This window comes from Rhipicephalus microplus, chromosome 4, assembly GCF_043290135.1.
Source record: "Rhipicephalus microplus isolate Deutch F79 chromosome 4, USDA_Rmic, whole genome shotgun sequence".
Classification (NCBI taxonomy): Eukaryota; Metazoa; Arthropoda; class Arachnida; order Ixodida; family Ixodidae; genus Rhipicephalus; species Rhipicephalus microplus.
Window position 1 is genome coordinate 33,586,298 of NC_134703.1, and position 23,566 is coordinate 33,609,863.

Below are 23,566 nucleotides of genomic sequence, written 5' to 3' on the forward strand. Positions count from 1 at the left end.
CCAGTTATCGTACGACGCTCCAACATTGCAGCTTTTCGGTTGTGTACGTGTGCAACACGGCTCCTTTTTAACGCGATAGCATTAAAGAGACACTAAAGGCAAATAGCATTAGCATTGTTTCCGAGTGAAAGTTGTATGCTTGGGAACGTCTAAAACACCGGTATACAAGCCCGAGCAGCGCTCTACCAATCGATAAATCGGAGTAAATGTAGCACACGATATGCGCCATCAGTGGGACATTTTTGGCGTGAGCCTGATGACGTCAAGAGTCCCGATTACAATTGATCATTGGTACACAAATTTATTACACTAAAAATAACGTTTTGTGCATTGCAAGACCTAATAAATGCCGCTTGTGCGTTTGTCTTCAATTAGTGGGGTGGTTCAAAAGTTTTCGCAGGGATGCCCTCCGCTAAATGAGTCGTCAAGCACCTTCTGCAGGACTCTTCGGAGGGGATGCACATTATTCTGACCCGGACCACACAAGGAAAGGCTACTCGCACAGATTTTGTGGTATACGTGGGTAGAGATAGTGTCGCATTTCGGCGGCAACAGAGGCTTGCCGAGCAGCGCCATCACACACATGCACACGGGTAGCCAGTGTTCCCGCATAGATGGCCGCATCGCATGCAGCTTTCCGACACGACTTAGCAGGTTCCGAGTATCAAGCACTTCGGCGGAAAACGTCGGGTTACAATGCAAGCAGCAGCGGTATAGTTTCACTATAAGAAGCAGCTAGAGAAACGAGCATAACAGCAAGCATTCTCGATTGCGTTTCTGGTAGAGACGCAATGTTGCCAAATAATGGAAGGTGTTGGCGTTGCGTTCGTGGGAAGCGGCGTTGGGGGAACACTTACATCACGAGTCCTCGAGAGGCGGGATGTTTGAATAGCGCTAGCAGTATGCGGGCAACTATCGTGTCATTCTCCTTCTAACTAATAACTGTGCCACACGGGCACGAAAAATGACATTAAGCAGTTCAAGGATTGGGTTCCTAAAGGACAATGTTTTTTGCCCGAGTTGTCACATGGCTAAAATTAAGGGCATTCAATCTGAAGATGTCTACAGCAGTGACTTTTGAAATAAGCAATCTTCGGGTAATAATAAATATAGAAACGCATTTTAACAGCCCTACACAGCAACTTTGGTCATTGCATGTCAAATATGAAGTTTATAATCTGACATGACGCCTGTCATGTCGAAGCCGTCGCATTTCTGACGTGAATTTCGCTGTATTGCGTTGGGGAAATAACATGCTGTGTTAAAACCGAACGTCTGAAAAATGGTTGAACTCTACTCGGACTCATTAAAAAATATATTTTATGCTTAGGGCTGACTCGCACTCAGACTCACCCAAATTCATACTTAGCCGAGCTCACCGGCACTCGCACTCACGAAAATTTTCTGCAACCGGACTCACTCGGACTCAAACTCAATAAAATATTACGCACCCTAACTCACTCAGACTCACGGCTCGAACTGAGTCTAAGTCAGTCGACTCGTGAGACCGTTACTCTAGAATGAGTTATTGTTCGACCATGTTGTCAATACTCTTTAAGAACAATATCTCAGGTAATCGGTGCTCTACGTAATGCCTTTTGATATTGCACCTTGGAATACGAGTTCTGGGTGGTTTGGAAAAGAGGACGGACATTTTTTTTTCTTGAATGAGACGACAACGTGAGATATATTTAATAAGAACTTCCCTGGAAGAGTTGTGGAGGGGGGAAGTCAAGGTACCCCTATACATCCTCTGATCAATAAATATCAAATTGGCGTAGGAAGAATACTGGTTTAAAATACGTGTGAATAGACGTGACTAAGTATAAAGTAAATTCAGGTAAGGCTGATAACAATGCTGGAGATGTGTAGATAGGAGTCAGCTGTCTGTATTAAGTGAGTGTTGTGCGTATCGAAAAAGACGCCTTTGTTGCCGATCTGGGAGTAATTAGCACGCACTATCCTTGGTCTTTTCCTGCTCTTGAAGTTGTACATTGTACGTCAGCCTAAGTGATTCATTGGTGTTAAAGAGCACAAAATACCGATCCCCCGTTTAGCATGACGAGTAGATTGCGGTTGGGTATCATCGTCAGGGGCTTAAGCAGAATTTTTTCCAGGAGGGGGGGAGAGGGGGGCACCTCTTTGATATGATCATTTTTTGCTCTGTATGCCGTGGCGAAAAAAAAATTCGGCAGATTCCACGTACCTGCGAATTCACGTTACCTATGCGAAGCATGCGGAAGGAAGGTGACTGTGTTGCAATTTTTTATAGAGCGATACGTCATGAAATTACGCTAAATATATGTACAGATGTTGCACGCACAGACATATGTTGAAGAGTTGCAGATGTTTATATAACCAGTTGTTTGCTCTCGCGCAACGATGTCAACTGGAACATGCGTATTAGCAACACCAGAAGCTGATATGAAGCGCTAATACTCGCGAAGATGCTGGCCCTGGACACTGTTCATAAACTTCAGCGCATGACACCTCTACCCACAATTGACCTTAACCCGACGTGACGGCTGTATCAAAGGAGTACACATGTAATGCTTATAAATTTGGGTAGGCAGCACTGAAACCACTATTGACGTTTCAGGAAGACTAGAGTCTATTTGAAAAGTAGTTCCGAGACCTGCCGTATAGCTCTGTGGTAGAATGCTTGACTGCCACGTAGAATGATCGGGTTCGATTCCTGTCGGGACCCTGAAATTTATTATCGGCATTCGTCGGGGGTCAACGCTTCCTATGGCAGGTTTTCCTTAACATTGGCATTTATTCTTTGCATTACTCCCGTCGAAGCTACCAATGTCAAGTATTTCTTAACGTTCAAGTTTTTAATGTTATCCATGTGTGCTCTCGTCGTTCCTGGGTAGATACTAAGTGTCAATCACCCGTGGAACTTACCCGCATACCAGCGGCACATACCCATCCGTTGGTATGTGCCACTGTCTGACGAGAAGTGTTTGACGACGTACGTGACGGGATTTTGACAATATTCATTCCATGGTCAGCGCGTCATATTTCTGAATCCATATTACCCTACCATACTAATTTTGGTTCACATCAAGTTAAGGGGGTGACCACGAGAGCACCCAAACGTAAGCGGCTAGATAGATAGATAGATGCGCTCAAAGTTGTCGAAGTTCGCTAAGAAATGCTTCGCATTTAAAGTTGGGGGGGGGGGGGGGGGGGGCGTTGGCCCGGTGTGCTACACCCCTGTCTACGCTCCTGATCCTTTTCATGTGCAATATGACAACACTCTCCTCAAAACGATAAGACGTACACCACATAAATATACAACATGCATGTTTTAACCTTAAGGCTACCGATCTCATACATTGTTATGCCAGCTGTATTGCTCCAGGTGCAACATTCTAGGTATCTGAAACGTCGAATTAGAAGAATACTTCTCCACATTATCCTGCATTTCACGAGTATACAATTTTAATGAGAATACCATTGATTTTTATGTTTCAAGATAGCGTTGTGACGTGCAGAACATATAGCAACCTGAAATAGACGTTCGCAGAACAATAGACTCTGATAAAAAAAAAAGCGGAGTTCGCGTAATATAAAGTCCGCGGCAAAATAGCCACGCCTCGTGGTTTTCGCGTTAGGCGAATGCATGTCGCGTTAGGCGAATGCATGAGAGACCCTGAGTATAGTTTTATGCACTTTTTTGTGTTTGTCAAAATGACCACGCACTCTCCATGGAGAGTGCGGGATGCGGTGTCGACAAGTTTGCGTCAGTAACGATGAAGTACTTAACACTGCCATCATCATCAATCTATTAACGCACTTCGTTAGGATGCAATGTGCGTGTGCGTGCGTGCGTGTGTGTGTATGTGTGCACGCGTGCACTCCGCTGTGGAGTATCTCTTGGTGTCTCCCACAGCGTGCTTTTAGACGATTGGTGATAGGCATCATGTTCGCCCGTCGAAAGCGGTCTTTGGTAAGGACATGTGCTACGTATGACTACACATCTAACACTGGTTGACTAGAAAGCATGCTTAAACTTGTCGCCAAGCGATGCCATCTCAACAGCACGACGCGTTGATAGCAAAAGTTTCTCGTGTTGTGTGCTGTGACGTTACAAGCAGACGAACAGCAGATCCCAGCAGGTGGAGAAGGAGACCAACGGCGTTCAGTTGTTGCGACTTTAAAGTCGATCAGCTTATGTGACCCAGCTTGTCCTCACAGCTTCATGCTGCTGAGATGTCAGATTGCAAATCAGGTGTGACGAAGAGGCAACGACCCAACGTGCGTCGTATACAGGCCACATGCACGTTTAACAACACTTGTATGCAGGGCCTCTTCCAACCATATGGAAGTACAGCACGCTTTTTGCGGCATTTATTATTACAGGCCAGCGGCCCAAGCTGCAACAACAGGTGCGTGCATCGTTCAGATGTCGATCATTGCAACTGTCACATTTCGAAATAACATCCGTTCGAACGACGAAACGCAAAAGCTCACTTGTTCGAGATTTTGTATCAGAACAGTCCCACACACGACACGCCTAGTGGTTAGGGTGCTTGAATGCTGACCCACAGCTCTATGGATCAAATTCCGGCCGCCTAAGCCGCGTTTACAATAGAAGGGAAATGCTTGAGGCCCGTATGATTAGATTCAGGTGATAGGTGATCGTCTGTCAGGGGGAAAGCTGCATGTATGACAACGTCTAAAATGACAATATTATCAACAGGAGTGCCTTATACCGTATAAGGTAAATGCACTAGAACACATGTGCCACGAGTAGGACATTTACAAAATGACCCCTATGACGTCACAGCTACCGCCTACAATAAATCACTTGTAATGGAACTAGCTGCGCTAAATAAAGAACCGTCCGTGCATCAAGAGACGTAATAAAATGCTGCTTGTTCGTTTCTGTTTCATTCATGGAAAAAAGAACCGCCTGACGTTATTATGGGGTATGGCATGAATAATTCAAGAATTCAATTTTCGCCTGGTTAAACAGGAAAAGTCACGCCATCTAGCGGGGACCAGTTGAACCAAGCACGCCTGCCATCTCGGAGGCCAAGGCAGAGCATTGTTCAATGGCAGCTGTGGCTGCTGTGGCTTCCGCTACTTTCATTCTGCTGCTACTAGTGTTGGCGGCCGCGCAGTAAAGCAGGGCAACGTTGTGTACGGCAACATTGACGTGAGAGGTTCAACTTGAGGCACGTAATTTGAAGCGTGCTAACACGATGTGGCCACTAAAACGTGATTTGATTTCAAAATAAGCACTTTCGTGCCACAAAAGTAGCACTCCAAGGTTTCTGGACTGCTATTTCAGAAATCGCCATTGACTTAAGTCAATATTTAGGGGCAGGTTATGCCCCCCCCCCCCACCTTAGTCTTAAGGGCTTGGGAAGCAGCCATCCCCCTTACATCCTCCCTACCCGGTGCGCACGCCTACGGTCCCCGCTCAAAAACAATTTGCTTTTTTTGTCATGAATGAAAGCAAACAAACAGTGGGAGCACTGCGTTCACAAGACGAATATCATTCACACGATGCATTCACATGATGAATATCGTAGCCAAGCACTATAGATATAGACGTGTGCAGGGCTCTCGACATTACGGGGTGAAGGTTCGTAGCAGCGCCCCCTTCCTCTTATGCCAATGTATGGTGCTGACTTTGTGCCCCCCTCCCCTCCTTAGTACGAGCGTCCCTGTATAGTATGGTGATTTCTGTCAATGCGCACCCCAGAATTCAGCAGTCATGCAGATACTGCGGAATCTTGGAGTCGACAAAGCATACATAAACATCCTGGAAGAAATCTACAGGGGATCAACTGCCACCATAGTGATCCATTAAGAAAGCGTCAAAATACCAATCAAGAAGGGTGTAAGACAAGGCGTTACTATCTCCCCAATTCTATGTACCGCGTGCTTACAGGAGGTTTTCAGATGCCAATAATGGGAAGAGTGCGGGATAGGAGTTAATGAAGAATACCTTAGTAACCTGCGCTTCACCGATGACATTGCACTTCTGAGTAACTCAGGGGACGAATCGCAACACATAATTACTGAATTAGACAAGGAGAGCAAAAAGGGAGGTCTTAAAATTAATTTGCACAAAACTAAAGTAAGTACAACCTCGGAAGACAACAGTGCTTCCAGACAGGTAGCAGTGCACTTGAAGTTGTAGAAGACTATGTCTATTTAGGACAGGTAATAACTGCGGAGCTTAACCACGAGATCAAAGTATTTCGAAGAATAAGAATGGGGTGGAGCCCATTCGGCAAGCGCTCTCAAATATTGACTGGTAGATTGCCACTATCCCTCAAGGGGAAGGTATATAACAGCTGCATCTTGCCGGTACTTACCTACGGAGCAGAAACCTGGAGACTTACAAAGAAGGTTCAGCTGAAATTGAGAACGACGCAATGAGCGATGGAAAGGAAACTGATAGGTGTAACCTTGAGAGACAAGAGAAGAGCAAAGTGGATCAGGGAACAAACCGTGGTTAAGGATATCATAGTTGAAATCAAGAAGAAGAAATGAACATGGGCCGGGCATGTAGCGCGTAGGCAGGATAACTGCTGGTCATTAAGGATAACTTACTGGATTTCCAGAGAAAGCAAGTGGGCTAGGGAGAGACAAAGTTAAGTGGGCAGATGAGATTAAGAAGTTTGCGGGTATAAAGTAGCAGCAGCAAACACAGGACCGAGTTGACTGACGGAACATGGGAGAGGCCTTTGTCCTGTAGTGGACGTAGTCAGGCTGATGATGTGATGCGATGTGATGCGTACCCCCTCTTATGTGACTAAAGCAAGAGGAAGGGGGGCTGCCCCACCCCCCCTCGTGCTCGCGTAGCTTTATGTTCGGTTTGGTGAGGCACAGTGGCACACGTAAGGGCAGGCAGTTATCATCGCCAATTTCAAGAGTACGATAAAACTTTTGCAGTAATTGTAACACGCTCACTTGCTATGTATGCTTGTTAGTAGGACGGTGGACAACTTGGGAACATTCAGTGTCGAGGCACGCCTTACGTATTTGGGTACATCGTAACATTTGTCTGCTCTTGCTAATTACTCACGCAGAGCTGGGCTTTCGAGAAATGTCCCCATTGGCTGTATGCGAAAGGCGTTGTGAGTCTCTCGGGTATAACGCACCTGTTGAAACGCAGGAAATTGAGATAATGTGGGCGTTCCCTTTTTTTTACGTGCCTGTCACGCGATGAAACGAGAATGGTGTATAACGAAATTATATACATTTCCGGGATGTGTTTTTGCTTCAAGTAACGTGATAGTTGTAGCCCGTTCAGCGCACGCAGCGAAAAGCGGCACAAGTTTATCGGATCCACGTTGTGTAACCGACTGAATGAAAACACTTCCGCGAATTATGAGCGATTTACTCGCACGGCAGAGTTTCCGTCGCTTAGTTGCATTGTATGCAGCGGTGTAAACCAGATATCGTTGGTCGCAGCTGTGCATAGTGAAACAAACACAAGGATGGTGCACTTTTCGCTACTCATTCACTCGTATCACTACATATGGCCGATCAATTGCAAAACAAGTAGCGGGAGTGAGTGACATGCTGCAGACAGCCGTCATTGTCCTCTGAAGCTGTCGCTCTCGAGAGAATGAAGTGAATGCCACTCCATCGAGGCTTGTCAAGCGTCTTCCGCAAGAGGCATAACGTTAAGAAAATGTATTGTTCTGCTGCCGTAATGCCACTAACAACGTCGTTTTCTTGGTGGTAGCCTCACACATACTGCATATTTTTTTGTTGTCGGCGCTTAGCGAGAATTAATACGCACAATAATTAGTTACTCGAATATTCGCAAACAAAATTGTCGAGGTGCTCATCCTTACCAACCATTTGAAAAACTTTTCCTCTTTTTTTTTGGACTATAGCTAAGTTGTATGTATGTAAGCCTTTGAATGCTTGTGCAGCAGTTGTGCGACTATTGTCGCTGAGTGAATGCATCCTTATACGCGAAAGCAAATGTTAAAATTTCGAATACGCATTATAATAGATAGCACGAAAGAAAAAAAAAAGAAAAAAATACGCGTGGCCGTGTTGTGGAACATCCGCTGGTCACGTAAACGACCCGGATTCGATCCCCTTTCAAACCAAATTGACCCTGGTTGGGTCCTCACTCTGATTCATAATTTTTTATCATTTATTTGATTTACATCGTTCTCGATTTTTAGGTCACGCATAAGACGATAATATTTCGCTCACAACTAGTGACGCCGACGCCGGAATCAGTTCTGCGAAACGAGCTCTTTAATGCTATCGAGTCTAAAAGTTTTCATCCTTTATACCTATAAAAAATCTTGCAGCAAACATCAGAAAGATGTTTCCAGGTCGGAAGATAAGGAGAGTGCCCCGCCGTGGTGGTCTAGTGGCTAAGGTACTCAGCTGCTGACCCGCAGGTCGTGGGATCAAACCCGGCTGCGGCGACTGCATTTCCGATGGAGGCGGAAATGTTGTAGGCCCGTGTGCCCAGATTTGGATGCACGTTAAAGAACACTAGGTGGTCGAAATTTCCGGAGCCCTCCACTACGGCGTCTTTCATAATCATATGGTGGTTTCGGAACGTTAAACCCCACATATCAATCAAAGATCAGGAGGGTAATCAGGATTTGGAAGTTCATATTGTAAATGCTGCCCCAAGTCACACCTTGTGGATTACTTGGCGACGACTCTAATCTGAGATCGTCCAATTCTAGCATTGTCATTTGACACACGGTTGACAATTCCTGCAATCCCGCATAACTTTCGCGAAATATTTTACATGCGTGGCGAAGTCGTACAACTTCTCGAATGCCGTTCATCTGATGATTGCATGTTGGCAACATGAGTGTGACGTAGTACATGTCTTATATACTTCGAAATCTACCTTGCTTGGTCTGTTACCAATGTGTGGTTGCAGACAATATTTCGGATTTTAGCCAGTCACATGGACAAGTTAATAAACAGCGCCCCTTTAGAGACAACTCATCGCAGCCCCCTGCATATATATACAAAAGAATAACTACGAGTAAACTAGAGTACACTTCTGCTGTCATTTGCAACCCTAACCTAGCTTAGCTCTGGTCGGTTCCTATACATAAATTCCGTAATTGTAAACAGCGGCAGGCGCTGTCGACAAGCTGAGGCGCTTGTAGCGACGTGCTGCGCGTGACGCGTTGTCCTCCGAGGCAGCTTTGCAGCTGCCGTGCCAGTTGTGACGTCATCATAGAGAGCGGGGCGAGCTTTAAGCTGGGCGGAGCCTGCGCGCTGCGACGTCATGACAAGCGCCTCAATGACGTCACTACAAGCGCCTCAATGTGTCCACGGCACCTGCTGCTGTTTACAAACATGGACTCTATAGGTTTATCGCCGCGCAGCTAGCTTAAGCGACGTGAAATACTCGTCGAAAATGACACTACTCCGGTCACACGTGCTGACGACGAAATTTCCGTTTCATTGAAGAATTAAGTCGGCTAGAAAACGATGTGATCTTTCATATATCTCTTTTCGTAAATGCCATCAACGTCAAGCCAGAAGTGCGAAGAGAAGGCTGTCATTTTTTTTCCGCATGCTGCAAAGAACGCCGACTGGACACCATCAGTCACTGACCATACACAAATTTGCGCAGCTTTTGTAAACAATACAGCGTATGGATATGACTGCACTTGTGTTGTTTCGTGAGTGGATTTTGTAAGTAATTTTTTGATAGACTTAAATAAACTTATATGACCCAAAACAAAGTTATATTTCACATTAGTGTGAACTTTTAGAAAGCGATAAAGGACACTTCATTTTTTTTTTACTTTGCGCCTAGGGCATTTACTTCTGTAACATGTTTGACCGTGACGGTATATAATATTTCTCACTCTAGTACAGGTTGCACAAGCGATTTGGCATCTATCAACCAAACGAGAGACACTCGCATGTGCATATATAGTTAAGCAATGACAATAAATTATAATTAAGATAATTGTTAGACGAATGCATTTTCTAGGACAACAAAATTCAGCAGAAAATTCCACATACATAGTTAACGCCTATAGGCCAATTCTGTGTGGCCTGAACGTAAATTGTGCGATTCTTTGACATGCCGACGACTTGAAGAGCAAGAGCGTTTTCGCACAACCACTGGAACGTGGTTGTCGTTACTGTTAATCGTACCCGCGACCTCACTCTCGAACCAGGTGAATGCTGCCGAGCAAGCCACGGGGGATCGCACTCACCGCTTACTCCGGCACCGACGACGATTACAGGCCCACTGCTATCAGCCATGGCTCGTCGCGACACGAGTGGAGCTCGTCTGCTAGTAGACCTCCGCTGCGCCGGCACAGCGTGTGTTGTAAGTAGCAGCAGCACGAGGAGGCGGCGCCGTGGGCATGTGGTGGAGAGCTCCCCTGGAGAGCGCTGCCAGCGGCTCCTATCGGAGCTGGCAGGAATCCCAACGTCTGCGAGTCCCCTGACAGGCTGTCGATCAGGGCAGCTCCCCAGAGCCTGGTTGAATAGAACAAGGGCGCGTTTCAGCACGGTTCAGTTTGGGGCCCGAGATAACTTTACCACGTGACAGGTGCATAAGGTCACAGTATATCCACGGTTTGGTGCGAAGAAAAAAAAAAAAAGCTGAATTTCACAACTCGACAGGCTGCTTCACCCTAAATATAACAAAATTACAGGCACAGAAAAGCGACAATACCACAAGAAGAAAAAAACTTACACACATATGTGGCACATCACAGTGAATAATGATTAAAAACTCTAAAATACGCAGATATATGTTCATAACGAAGCAAGGTATAAAAGAGTGACACTAATCACAAAAAAGTCCAAACTATCACAAAAATCTCCCAACACTTACAAAGCAGCGCGATCAGCGCAACGATGTAGCTGTCAGCTTTTTACAAAATGCGCAAATCCTCAGTTGTAAATTTTCACTTGTTTTTTACACTTTGAAGACGAATTTAATGTTTGGAGTCCATAAATAGTGCGAGTAGTTCTTGGTTAATTTTCTCATGTTTCTACGTCCACAGGCACCAATCAAAAAGCGATTTGTTCACCGATACACATTCACATTGGCGATAATGACGAGCATTTTTAGAACAATCGGGTAATAGTACTGTTGCATTGTTACGCAACTCTTTCAATAGGTACCATCGAGGAGCGTAAGCTAAAAAAGCAACCTTATTCCATTTTTGCAACCATTTTTGCAGGTTTGTCCAACGTATTAAATACTCACATGCACAAAAGTAGGTCAGTTCTGCGATATAAATCGTAAATGTAGATAGTCGAGACCGTGAACTTATGAATTGTAGTAACAGCAAATTGGGCGAGGTCACCAGCCTTAATCTCTAAAAAAAGGAAACAGAAACAGCGTGAACACGTGGATGAAGGGATAGACAAACGAGACGGGCGCTTCCTCGCAACTAAAAAGTTAGTTACTTTTAAACAAATAACTCTAAACACGATCATGTCACGTACACTAGGAAACCATTACACAACAACAAGGGTGACAACCAAAAATGAGCATGTTTTTACCACTCAGACATTCACATAATGTGTACGAGAATAGCCTACTCTCTATGTTTCCTGAATCGAATGCAAACAACTCTGTGATAATGACACTGTTAGGTGGCTAATTCATATATGTTTTTTTTTCATTACAAATAAAACATTGTGCAATGGTTTCCCGTGTCAGCTTATATATTATGGTTGTGAAATGAGTGCAATGCTCAGAGCGAGGTTCGCAGCCGCATGCGCTGCAATGCGCTACGGTGTGCCCTTTTATGATCTTCAGGACCCATCGGGAACCGAAGCTCATGTTTGCGGAGCGATGACAACGCCACGCTTGGCCCTGGCGCCGAGCTTCAGAACACTTGACGAGAGACGCGGGAGAGGTCACAGGCGAGTGTGTTCAACACCTCGCCTCGCAACACCTCGCAACATTTCGGAGGTGTTGGCGTGTTTCGCCGAAACAGGAGTGCGTGCGACACGCGCGCAACGCGTTGCGTAGTCGATGCGAGGAACTTACCCCCGTATTCACAAACGCTCCTCCACTTGACCTTCACCCTTCACTTGACAGAGTTGAGCACTGCGCCACCACTCGGCTGAAAATAACTCTGCGCTACTGAAGAATCGCAGCAGACTATCGCTGATATGCAGTAACTCTCCGTGCCTGAAGATGGCGCTCTCATCGGCTTTTTCAAGAGAAGGCGAAGCGTCGAGTGAAGAGAGGTTCTTGAATACGGGGAACTTAGGCGCCATGCTGTCAGCTTGGCGCGCTAAAACGAGACGCTCGCTGTGCGAAGTTGCCTTTCCGCGATGGAAGAAGCGGCCCCACGGAAGCGTCAGCGAGGTCCGAAGTATTGTGTTCTGGGCTGCCACAGCAATGCAGGAAACACCAAGGGACGCTCTCCACGTGTAATGCTGTATCAGTGTCCTATCTAGTCACAGCCGGCGAACACAGCCACGTTCGCGAAAGATAGAGCAAACATGACATGAGAGCTGAAAAAAAAAAGAAGGCAAACACTTCAACTTGACTCGCTGGGATTAAACTTAGCTTGATGCTTCGCGGCCATGTAAACGAGTCATGCTTGGCACAGGGGACGTAACTCCAAAACTTCTCGAATATTTTAATGCTATGACCATATAACTTTATTTTTTATGTATTTTTTCAGCACGCCGCAAACGTTTGCCCAGGACAGTACACAGCTGTTACTGCTATAGATACCACTTCAAAACAACAATTATATGCTTTCCATACACGTCAACACAGCACATCGATAGAGTATGCGACTTCACGTCGCCAGAATGAGACTTACCTCGAGGCATACATCATACACGGTATTATCAGGTAGGAGCCGAGAAATGCATTTCTCAGTGAATCGGGCGTCCTCCTCTTCCGTCGTCTGCTCCACATCATAAATTGACTAACGAGCTTCCTTCCTGTTTGTTCGATTCGCTTTTCGGAAGTGCTTTACCAGCTCAGAGATTTTTGTGAAACCGCAGTGCAGGCGGTAAATTGTGAGGTGACTCAAATGCAACGCGTGCTCTCTGCACGAGCACGTAAGCGAGCGGCAGCGCATTGGAGCGAAGAGAAAACGCATCATCTACATGCCTGATTACTACTTTTCAACCGAAGATGGCGCCGGCTGTCCGGAGTTGCAGCGCCACCATGCGTTGCTTTGGCTTCCCATTCACGCGCTGTCCGCACAGCCACAGAGCACGCGCCGCCGGGACACCTGATGCACGCAGGCGGAGAGCGGAAGAACGTCGTTGATACGCTCTTTCACCCCCGCTTACGCGTGGTAGATGTCCTGGCACGTGTGACGCGTCGTATGCAGCGAGTTCTGCCAGGTTGTTCCCTCCATCAGATTGCAAATGAGTTCTTCGGAAACCCGCAATGTGGCGCAAGGGTTTGAAAAGGAAAAGGAGGCAACCACCCATTTGTAGCCCCAAGCAACATAGAAAGAAAATACTCTTAGTTGCTTAATTGTATCGTGTGAGGAGGGGAGTTAAGATTTGCTTAGTCGGACCTTTGACATCATTTTTTATGCACAAGGTTATGGTCAGTGGCTTAGCCAGGGTTTGCCACACCGTGCCCATTGTTGGTAAAGCTGAAACTTAATTACCCCCCCCCCCCGCCACGTATTTTTTAGATGCGAAGCGGCTCTTTGACTAGCACGTGTAACGCTGTCCCTCCGTCCACACCGCGCTCTCCTGGTTGCAGGTGTTGGGGCGGTGCCAAGTAGGTCACGCCTTCCCTCGCAATGTGAGCGCGTTGACGTCACCCTCTCTCTAGGCTGTCGCCGCTCGTCGCGTGTCATCTCTCTCGCTTAACCCTCTCCATCGCTCACAATGTTCAAGCTCACATCGATCGAACAGTCTTTCTGCGATGATACTTACAGGAATCCCAAGCCGCATCCCGTGTCTTTGCGTCTCAAACAAACGATCACTCGAGTAAACGCTACACCGAGTTTCGCTTGAAACCGTTCTTCCGGCACCAGCGTCGACGCCCGTTTCAACCGGGTCAACGCCATGCGCACCACTGCTGCTTCGCATTCCATCAGGGTTTTCTTCGGGGAGATGTTCCATAATTTTTCGCCATACGGCATGAAAAGCACAAAATATCAGCCCCACATTTGGCTGCTTGGATACAGCTTCACATGAAAGAGGTAAATTAAATAAATAAACAAAGTTCTTTACCTCTTTGATCTGAAGCTGGATGGCGACGCCGACGGTGAAAACCAGCTGAGAGTGTCCAGAAATAATTGCTAGCGCAAAAAAAAAAAAAAAACCTCACAAGTTTTTTTTTTTTTTTTTTGCATTCGCCAAAGACCACTACAACATAATTCGGAATGGTCATTTTACCGCACGCGTTTCATAATGCGAAATGGGATATCAGGGCTTTAGCCCCGCAAAGGCGAGGTTAACGCGCAGCTGGTCAGGTCACGTGCTACTTGCGCTTCTTTTTATTAGACGCATAGACGGCGGTGATAGAAAAGATCACGTGGCTCGAGCGCCTCATGAGCGGTAACGCAAGTTCAATAGGAGTTGCGAAGTATATCTGCTACACGTGTGCTGTGCGAGCACCTGTGTAGCTTCTTACTTTTAGGGGCGAAGCTCCTTATAGCAGCACCTGTTTGTCCCTCGTAGTCATAGTAGTAGTCGTAGTGTGTAACCAGTCTCACATTTTCACCTCCAAGGCGGTGTCGGTGAGAGATTTCTTCTGTGCGTTGTTGAACAATAAAAAAGTCGCAGCGTGCGCGCTAACTAAAAGCCGAATTCTCCTGTCTCTCATTCCCCTTTAGCAGCCATTGGCATGTACATTGAGCACTGTCTGATAAAAAAGGGTAGCTACGTTATATTCGCTGGGCATAACCTCCTTGGTTTTAGAAAGGTTTAGCGAGCGTTGAGCCACAGTGCCATGAAAACAGTGAACTAGTCTATACCATGAACTCGAGGTGGTTGAAGGTGGGAAGTAGACACGAAGCGCAAGCCGTAAGAAAGTGTGCGTGTGCCACCTCTCGTTTAGTCCTTGAAATGTCCGCTGCATGGCGGTGCATATGCGGAATATATGATGAAAATATGCGAGATGGTGGTACTTGGAGTGTTGAATAGACGAACGAACGGACACACAGACAGATGCATGGACGGACTCACGAATGGCTGCACCAACAGATGGACGCACGGACGGACGCAGGGGCCGATGCATGGACGAACGCAAGGATGGACGTGCGGACGCACGAACAGACGCACGCGCGGACGGGCGAATGGACGCACGGACGGTCACACAGACGGACGGAAGCAAGAACGAATGAACGGACGGATGCTTCGCCCCACTCTCCATCATTCACTCCGTGAATATGCTGCCATTTTTTTGTTGTTGATGACGACTGATTATATCTCAGCCCCTGGCAGCTTACAGCCGTCCTAATGTTGTAATTCAGCTTGTGTTACCCCTGGTGCTATTGAGCACTTCGGCCACGTAATGTTAACGTATCCGTTTTTCCGTCATGACGACTGAACAGGGTCTTCTTGCAAATTATTGTTTCAAGTACTGAAGTGGCATCGCTGTACTGCGGTTGAGTGCCACTCAGGGTATCTGGGTTCTATACCGAATTGAATTCTGATTTATTAGGGCTACTTGTATTTTTCGAGCCACATGCCGCATTTTCAAGACTAGTCTATTGAAGTACTTGAGGTTGTCGCCTTAAGAATAACACAGTTGTATAAACTGAACTAAGCTTGTACGCAGCCTTCGATGTATATATTTTTAACTGTATAGAATGAATTACAGCAGTGACTACAGTATTCAATGTGATACCTAGTAAAAGACCTTGAAATAAAGCTCAGACATAACAGTTAAAATTATTTCAAAATAAGACACACCAATTCAGCTAAATATTTCATTAATCAGACAAATTGGTTATTTCAAATTGGGTGTTATTGAACCAAAGGCAGATGAACATCACCGTTGAATGCGGTGACTAATTTACACAACGCACGCACCGAAAGACCATAATAAATTTATTCATCCATCCATCCCGCAAATGCATTCGTATCTCACATAAACGGGTCAGAGTTTCCGTTGGGTATATTTGAAAACGAAGTTCAAACTCAAGCTAATGCAGCCAAAAGTAGCCATTTGCCGTTTAATTTTATCGCATAGAGAGAGAGGCAACTTTTTTTTTATTTGATAAAAGGTTTCTGGGCTAGTGGATGGGGGGCTCAGTCCAGGGCTCCAATGGCCTTTGCGGCTTGCTGGGCTTGGTCGAGCAAATCCAGCTGGCTTTTCCGATCGCCAAATTTGTAGCCAAATAGAATATAAGCAGTATTATGATATGGAGCTCACATTACCGAACAATAAATGATGTCATTTTCAATATGTGCGAATTTTGAATATATGTGAATATGTGAGAAGTATGGGCCTAACATTTCCACTGTCGTTTAGTCGCCAAGCCGTAAGTCATCATCATCATCATCATCATCACCAGCCTGGCTACGTCTACTGCAGGACAAAGGCCTCTCCCATGTTCCGCCAGTTAACCCGGTCCTGTGCTTGCTGCTGCCAATTTACATCTGCAAGCTTCTTAATCTCATCTGCCCACATAACCTTCTGTCTCCCTCTAACCCACTTGCCTTCTCTGGGAATCCAGTTAGTTACCCTTAATGACCAGCGGTTATCCTGTCTACGCGCTACATGCCCGGCCCACGTCCATTCGCTCTTCTTAAGTATAAATTGAAAATAAATATAGATATCTTAATAATTTCACTGCACTTACGTTCGCCTCAGTAGTACGGTGGTCGCGGTGCTGAACCGGAAGTCACGGGTTCCATTCCGGCCTCGGCGGTCGCATTTCGACAGAGAGGAAATACTAGACGCCCGTGTACTGCGTTGTCGGTGCACGTTAAAGGACGCCATAATGGCCGACGTTTCCAAAGCCGTTCACAAGGGTGTGCTTCATAATAAAATCTTGGTCGAGGTGCCTGATATCCCCCATACTATTAGTGCGCCTGCATATGATTTATGCCCCATGTAGCGCGTGTCAAAGTAGCTTTGTAGCATTCCAGCCAACGAGTCCGAAAGAACATTGAAGGTTTCACGCTATTTTCGAAGTGGCAGATTGAATTAACCCCATTATAATGAGAGTTGCAGCGGAAGCACAAAAGTGCTGGAAGAAAAGCAAATGCAAGGCCTCTTTGCCTTCCGTTCCTCGCCTTTCGTTAACTTTTCTTCCAGTACTTCCGTGCTTGTGCTGCAACCCTTATTATAATTATTGATTGACTTATATGTGAGGTTTAACGTCCCAAAACCACCATATGATTATGAGAGACGCCGTAGTGGAGGGCTCCGGAAATTTCGACCACCTGGGGTTCTTTAACGTGCGCCCAAATCTGAGCACACGGGCCTAGCTACAAGATTTCCGCCTCCATCGGAAATGCAGCCACCGCAGCCGGGATTCGATCCCGCGACCTGCGGGCCAGTAGCCGAGTACTTTATTTACTAGAACACCGCAGCGGGGAACCCTCATTATAATGGGCTTAGACCAACTAGACCAAATAGCCGTTCTTCTTGGAATAAACCCAGCTTTAAGTATAGTTTGATGTGAATGATGATGATAAGCAGTTCTGGTTGCGTATCTACGTTTCTATAGAGTGTACTGAGAATAGCGCGTGCTGTGCATTAGAAACTGGTGTCAGCAAATAGATGGCATGAGTAATGCCTGCAACGCGTCTTAGGCCGTCCAAGCGTCCCTCCATTTTTGTGACTGCGGCACGTTGAGGTTGTCTCAATGCGCACCAGCCTTTTGGCGAAGGGACGAGAAAGACTCGCAAAACAATGGGCCTATAATCTGCAAATAATAAACAAAAGGCCAACTTGAGAGTTTCCGAATTGGCGCAAGCCACCAACGGCAACACTGCAAAGAGTGCACGAAACTTTCACTTCAGAATCTGTATGCAACCGCATACATAACCACTACTTTCGCATGATGATAACCAATCATAATCATGATAGTATATTGATGGTACTTCCGTTTTGGACACACTGCACGGAGCTTTAAGCAAAAATGCTCTCCCACTGCGAAATAAATGTCGTCGATGCTGCCGTAAAAGCTTAGGCCCTCGGCCGCTGCCACGGAGGAAGGAAGTCGACACTGCATTATTAAAACAAACGAAAAACAACCCCTCGCTCTTCTTTTGCGTCGCTTCTATGGACTTTTCTCGTCGTGGCTGATTATTCGAAAAATATTCGCTATTGAGAGTACAAACTATTGAATTTGAATTGCGAAGGAAATAGGACGCTATTTGATTCGGTATTGGAACTTTTCGAATATTTGTACACCCCCGCCCAAACACGTACCCAGCTATGGTCAACGCTGCGACTGCCCTTGAAATGGTAACAACTAACAAGTAAGAACGAACCCTTTTAAACCTAACGCAACATATCCATATTTCTAGTTATGTCCCGGTACCTCTTTTATTCAGGATAATTTCATACTATCCAAGTGGTATCCGCGATCTTCACCATTCCTTCGCTTATCTTGCTCGCAGCAGATATGGGCACGAAGAAGAAGATGAAGTCAATCAAAGCCCTCTGTCTCCAATCGCATCTGACAGCCTGCATCGCTCACTGCTCAGATATACTCCTTTTTCGATTTTCGGCTTTTCTTTCTATATATTTTTTTCAACCAAAAATTACGTTGTGTTTGAAAAACCATAAGCCTTTTAGTTAAGATCCTGCCACCCGGTTTTTGGCCGATCCCCCTTTGTGGGTGTGCGCCAGAGTATCAAGGATCATTATCATCAACGGCCTGTCCCCGCAAGACGTGTACTGGGACCCTCGGTACAATCGGTACTTCTTCATGGGCAACCTGCAGCCACGTCCCGGTGAGGCGCCCAGTGACGCGACCAATGGCGCCGACGGTGCCTCGTTCGTGGAGCTCGTCTCGAACGCACCCACACGCAAGCCTAGCTCGATTCTCGTCGCCGAAGGGCGGCACCCCGTCAAGAGACGCCGCCACGTCTCCTGGCTTCCCGATCGTGCCCAGAAGAACGTCCCGGAGCCCACTAATAGCCCACGGGATTTGGGCCGTTTGGTCGCTTGCTCGTGCACACTGTGCGCCTTCGCGGTGCTTCTCATTCTCGCCGTTGCGCTCGGGGTGTCAGGTGCGTTGGACGATGCCGCCCTTGCCGCCGGAGTCTTCGAGACGACCACGTCGGCCGACGACTCCTTGTCCGAACGGCACGCTCACAATTTCACGAAACTCAGAGTGTCGTCGCCCTCCTCGGCTGCAATCTCTGCGGTCGCGAACTCAACAAAACTTGCGAGTGTCGCGAACGACACGTCATCGTATGCGAGCGTGGCAGCGGAAGAGTAGAATGATACCGTGCCCGAACAGACTTCCCTTATATGTGTTTGTGGACGCTATTGTGACGTTTGCGTGACCTCTGAGATGGCGAGTACACAAGTAGTTTCTCCGTGGCCTGATTAACTTGCCTGTGGCCCAATACCATTCTTCATGGCCGGGGCCTTTAAGAAAATGCTAAATCCATGCCACAACTTCCACGCAGCGGACTTCTAGAGCTCCCATTACGTTAAATTTTGCACTATGAATGCCTCTAATTCTATATGAATCATAATACTGGAATGTCTTGCGAACACAAGGGCAATGAATCCTAAGACTCTTTGAAGGCGTTATAGTTTACATGAAAAGTGCTGTATTTCCTCATATGACGTGCCATCAGTAAGCAATAACCGAGAGAAGCATGTGATAATTTGTTCCAGTTCCGTATCAAAGGGGTCCGGAATCACTTTTGCAAGTAATCATCGAATAACATGAGTGTCGGAGCTTATTGTCTCGCGAATAGATCGCCGCGAAATTTCTGTAAAAAACGAGCCCTCTTTTTGGACCCTTCCGCCACCTTGCGGGATTTCGCAGAACTCACTTGCATTCCACATGGCCTGCGAGATCTCAGATGCCATGCATTGCGTGATTCCTTTTCGTGAAATAAACAGTACATCGGTCAACAGTGCATGAACACAATATTAAAAGAACAATGCGGGAAAACAGATGTCCTGTTTTACCTGTGGCTTTGCAATGCAGCTATTGCGGTTGCACGCCAGAATTAAGCGATACACCAATATTGTTTTAGAGTGGAGAAGATTACGTCTGAAGTAGAAAATGACTTTTTTTTCTGTTGGGAAGCACGAAAGCGGATGCGTCAGTGAAGAGTATTTTATTTTATATATCAAACTTACATATTACTGAATCAATAATAATATAGTAATACGTAATGTGGTTCACGCCATCTCCTGTCGCCGACAAGAGCTCTCGCAAGTGGTGCCCCGTCCTCGGACTTCTGTGACCGTGTTTCATCTTTCCTATCTCTTCTGTCATCGCTAGCTGTCCTTGCGCATCTCTCTCTCTTTCTCTCTCTCTCTGTTTTTAATCCTATCCTTTTAATCCCTCCTTACCCCCATCCCTTGTGAGCTACTGTTCAGGTGTCGCACGCTGATGCAGACAGTTACGGGGCTCACTTTTCTCTTCTTTTCCCTTTTTATAACCACAAAACGTTGCAGAACCGCGATATGACTATTTGAGACGACGTAGTGGACGGTTCCGGAAATTAAGACCACCTGGGGTTCCTTCACGTGTACCCGAATCTTTACACACGGCCCTCGGGCGTTTCCGCCTAAACATCGAAAACGCGGCCGCCGCATCAGTACAGGCCAGGCAATCGCATGTCGTCCGTTACGAAACACATCCTTCACAAACCCAGTGACCTACAGTGTATGTCACCCGGGAGCTTATTCAGATAAATGTATAAACTGTAATGCTGGTGTTGACCAGAATCTGAGGGCATGTCTGCGGAGCCGATGGTATATTGTATAGGACCGTACCGGGTGAGATAGAATGCCGTGCTGCCTAGTTGAGCTCCAGAAGATTAACCATCGTGTAGAACCCGATGCAGGGCAACTTGTTAGTCTCTCCTGCGATGCAGAGCCCATGTCGTGTGTGTGTTTGTGTGTTGGTGTGTCTTCTGTTTGAGCTTTTTATACCTTCAAGCGCAAGTAAGGCTTAACTGATCTAACTTGATGATAACCGCTTCAGGATGCATGACACCAGCAATGCCCCTATGGTTACGACCTAATGTGTCGCTCTCAATGGTGAAGCGACGAACGTAATAATTGAGTGGCTAAGACATGCAAAGAAGGTGTGCCCCCATACATACGATTCGACCCGAGTGACAAGTGTATAGAAACTGAATAGTAATACGTTGTGGTCTACGCCATATTTTCACAAATTTATCATAGAGAGATGCAAGCGAGAGAAAAGGGAAAAAATGAAATACTTCCTGTTCTGATAGTAGAAAATTCTTTGTAGTTCTTATTTAGCTTTGAACTTCCGGTAGTGTGGTTGTACTCCTGTTTTTTATTCCTTCACTTTTATTCTCTTGTCTATTCTGTTTAGACGTAGGTACAAAACGACACGTGCACTTGTTGTAGCCGCGCACGTCTGTACACTGTCGCAAGCATGTGGCAGCCAGGCTTCGGTGAAGTTGCACGATAACAGAAATATCGTCTCTGGGAATATCATGAGGGACTTGGTATAGGTGTGCTTAGCAAAGACTGCGTGCTAGAGCCTGCATATATTTCTGTGTTCGCACAGGAATGTACGGTTCTGTTTTTTGCATACATTTTGAGTCACTTTCTGATAAAAAGCGCAGTTGATGTAGCGGTTACGGTGACCTTGATGAGCGTGTATTTTCGCTGGAATGTGGCAATTGAATGAGTGGTTTCATATTGCATGACACCTATGTGCGACCGCGGGATACATATGACTAACAAAAGCAAACTTTATTTAGGAAAAACTAAATTTCCAAAAATAAGTTTGAATCACGCAGATGATTTTCACGTCTCAAGCGAGTGTCCTTCCCACATTGCCGAAAAGCGGCTAAAACCTGTTCAACAAAACTGTCAGTAAAAATGCAGCTCTTCTTGAAATGAAAAAAATAAAAATAAAAATAAATAATACATTTAAATCCTCTCAATCATTCGTTCATTGCAGACTGCAATTCAAGGTGGTAGCAAAATAGGGGAGCAAAATGGCAGAGCACAAGGCAACTCAAGAGCTCACTTACAAAACAAATACGTTTGTTTCGCAAGTGGAGCTCATTGTAGAAACAGATAAAAGTGGACTGAAGATAAAATTTCAGTGACGTCATGAAATTACCTACAGACATGCTCCGGAACGCAGTCGTGCGCCATTATGCTCATCGCACTACTAAACGGAGGCGCACATTTCTTTATGAGGCACGGAATAGAATAAATATTTAAAATAAATGGAAAAGGCACTTGATTTATTGATATGTGAGGTTTAACGTCCCAAAAACACCATATGAAGATGAGAGACGGCGTAGCGAAGGGCTTCGAAAATTTCGATCAACTGGGGTTCTTTAACGTGTGCCCAAATCTGAGCACACGGGCCTACAACAATTCCGCCTCCATCGGAAATGCAGCCGCTGCAGCAGGGATTCGATCCGGCGACCTGCAGGTCAGTATAGCCGAGTACCTTAGCCACTAGAACACCGCGGCGGGGCAAAAGGCACTTCAAACGAGATGCAGGGAAGAAAATAACGTGGTAACTCTTTTGAGCTCGTGATGAAGCGACCAAAAGAGGTGAACTGAGTTGTTTCAAGAGAAACTGGCTGGTACTACTGGTTGTGTCCTCCGTCCACTTCAATAAGTGCTGCAAAGCAGCTAACTAATTGCGTTATAGCCCGGAAGTGAGCTAACCGAGCTTACTCTTGCAACCGCCGCAACCCAATCAGCGTTCTGCGATTATCGATGTCTTCGTTATTCGCGAAACAGCGAGAGGAACAGTGTCAAGGACAGTGCTCGAAAGGCGTGACGAACAGTGCCACGCTTGTAGGTATTATCATCACCATCTTCGACATGATCATCATCATCATCAGCCTGACTACGTCCACTGCAGGACAAAGGCCTCTCCCATGTTCCGCCAGTCAACTCGGTCCTGTGCTTGCTGCTGCCAATTTATACCCACAAACTTCTTAATCTCATCTGCCCAGCTTTATACCTTCTGTCCCCCCCTAACCCGCTTGCCTTCTATGGGAATCCAGTTAGTTACCCTCAATGACCAGCGGTTATCCTGTCTACGCGCTACATGCCCAGCCCATGTCTATTTCTTCTTCTTGATTTCAACTATGGTATCCTTAACCCCAGTTTGTTTCCTAATCCACTATGTTATCTTCTTGTCTTTTAAGGTTGCACCTACCATTTTGTAGGAAGTATACGTAACTGTTTTTCCGGCTGTTCATACGGCTTCCCATCGAGGCCAACAGGTCACACAGAGAGCGCCCTCGATCGATGCATCGCAATGAACACGTAGCTTCCTTCCAGCTCCCATAACAACTAGTTGTCTCCTGTAATAGCCTGTTCGCATTACGTCATGGTTTAATAGCAACAATAGTGCTACGCGTGTTCCTCCCGTCTTATGGTACTTCCGTTTCATGATACGTCGCTACAAAATACATGAACCATTGCCACTACAAGTGCAAATCTTGGCCTGCTATG

General features: G+C 46.2%; 1 protein-coding gene across 1 annotated transcript in view; it reads right to left on the bottom strand.

Annotated features, from left to right (window-relative positions):
* LOC119171853 (amine oxidase [flavin-containing] B) overlaps positions 1 to 23,566 on the bottom strand; it is a 73,692-nt gene that overhangs the window by 42,426 nt on the left and 7,700 nt on the right. Inside the window, exon 2 of the mRNA XM_075892502.1 lies at positions 10,200 to 10,467. Coding sequence (XP_075748617.1) covers positions 10,200 to 10,248 — 49 coding nt within the window. The 5' untranslated portion in view covers positions 10,249 to 10,467. The remainder of the gene's footprint in view (positions 1 to 10,199; positions 10,468 to 23,566) is intronic.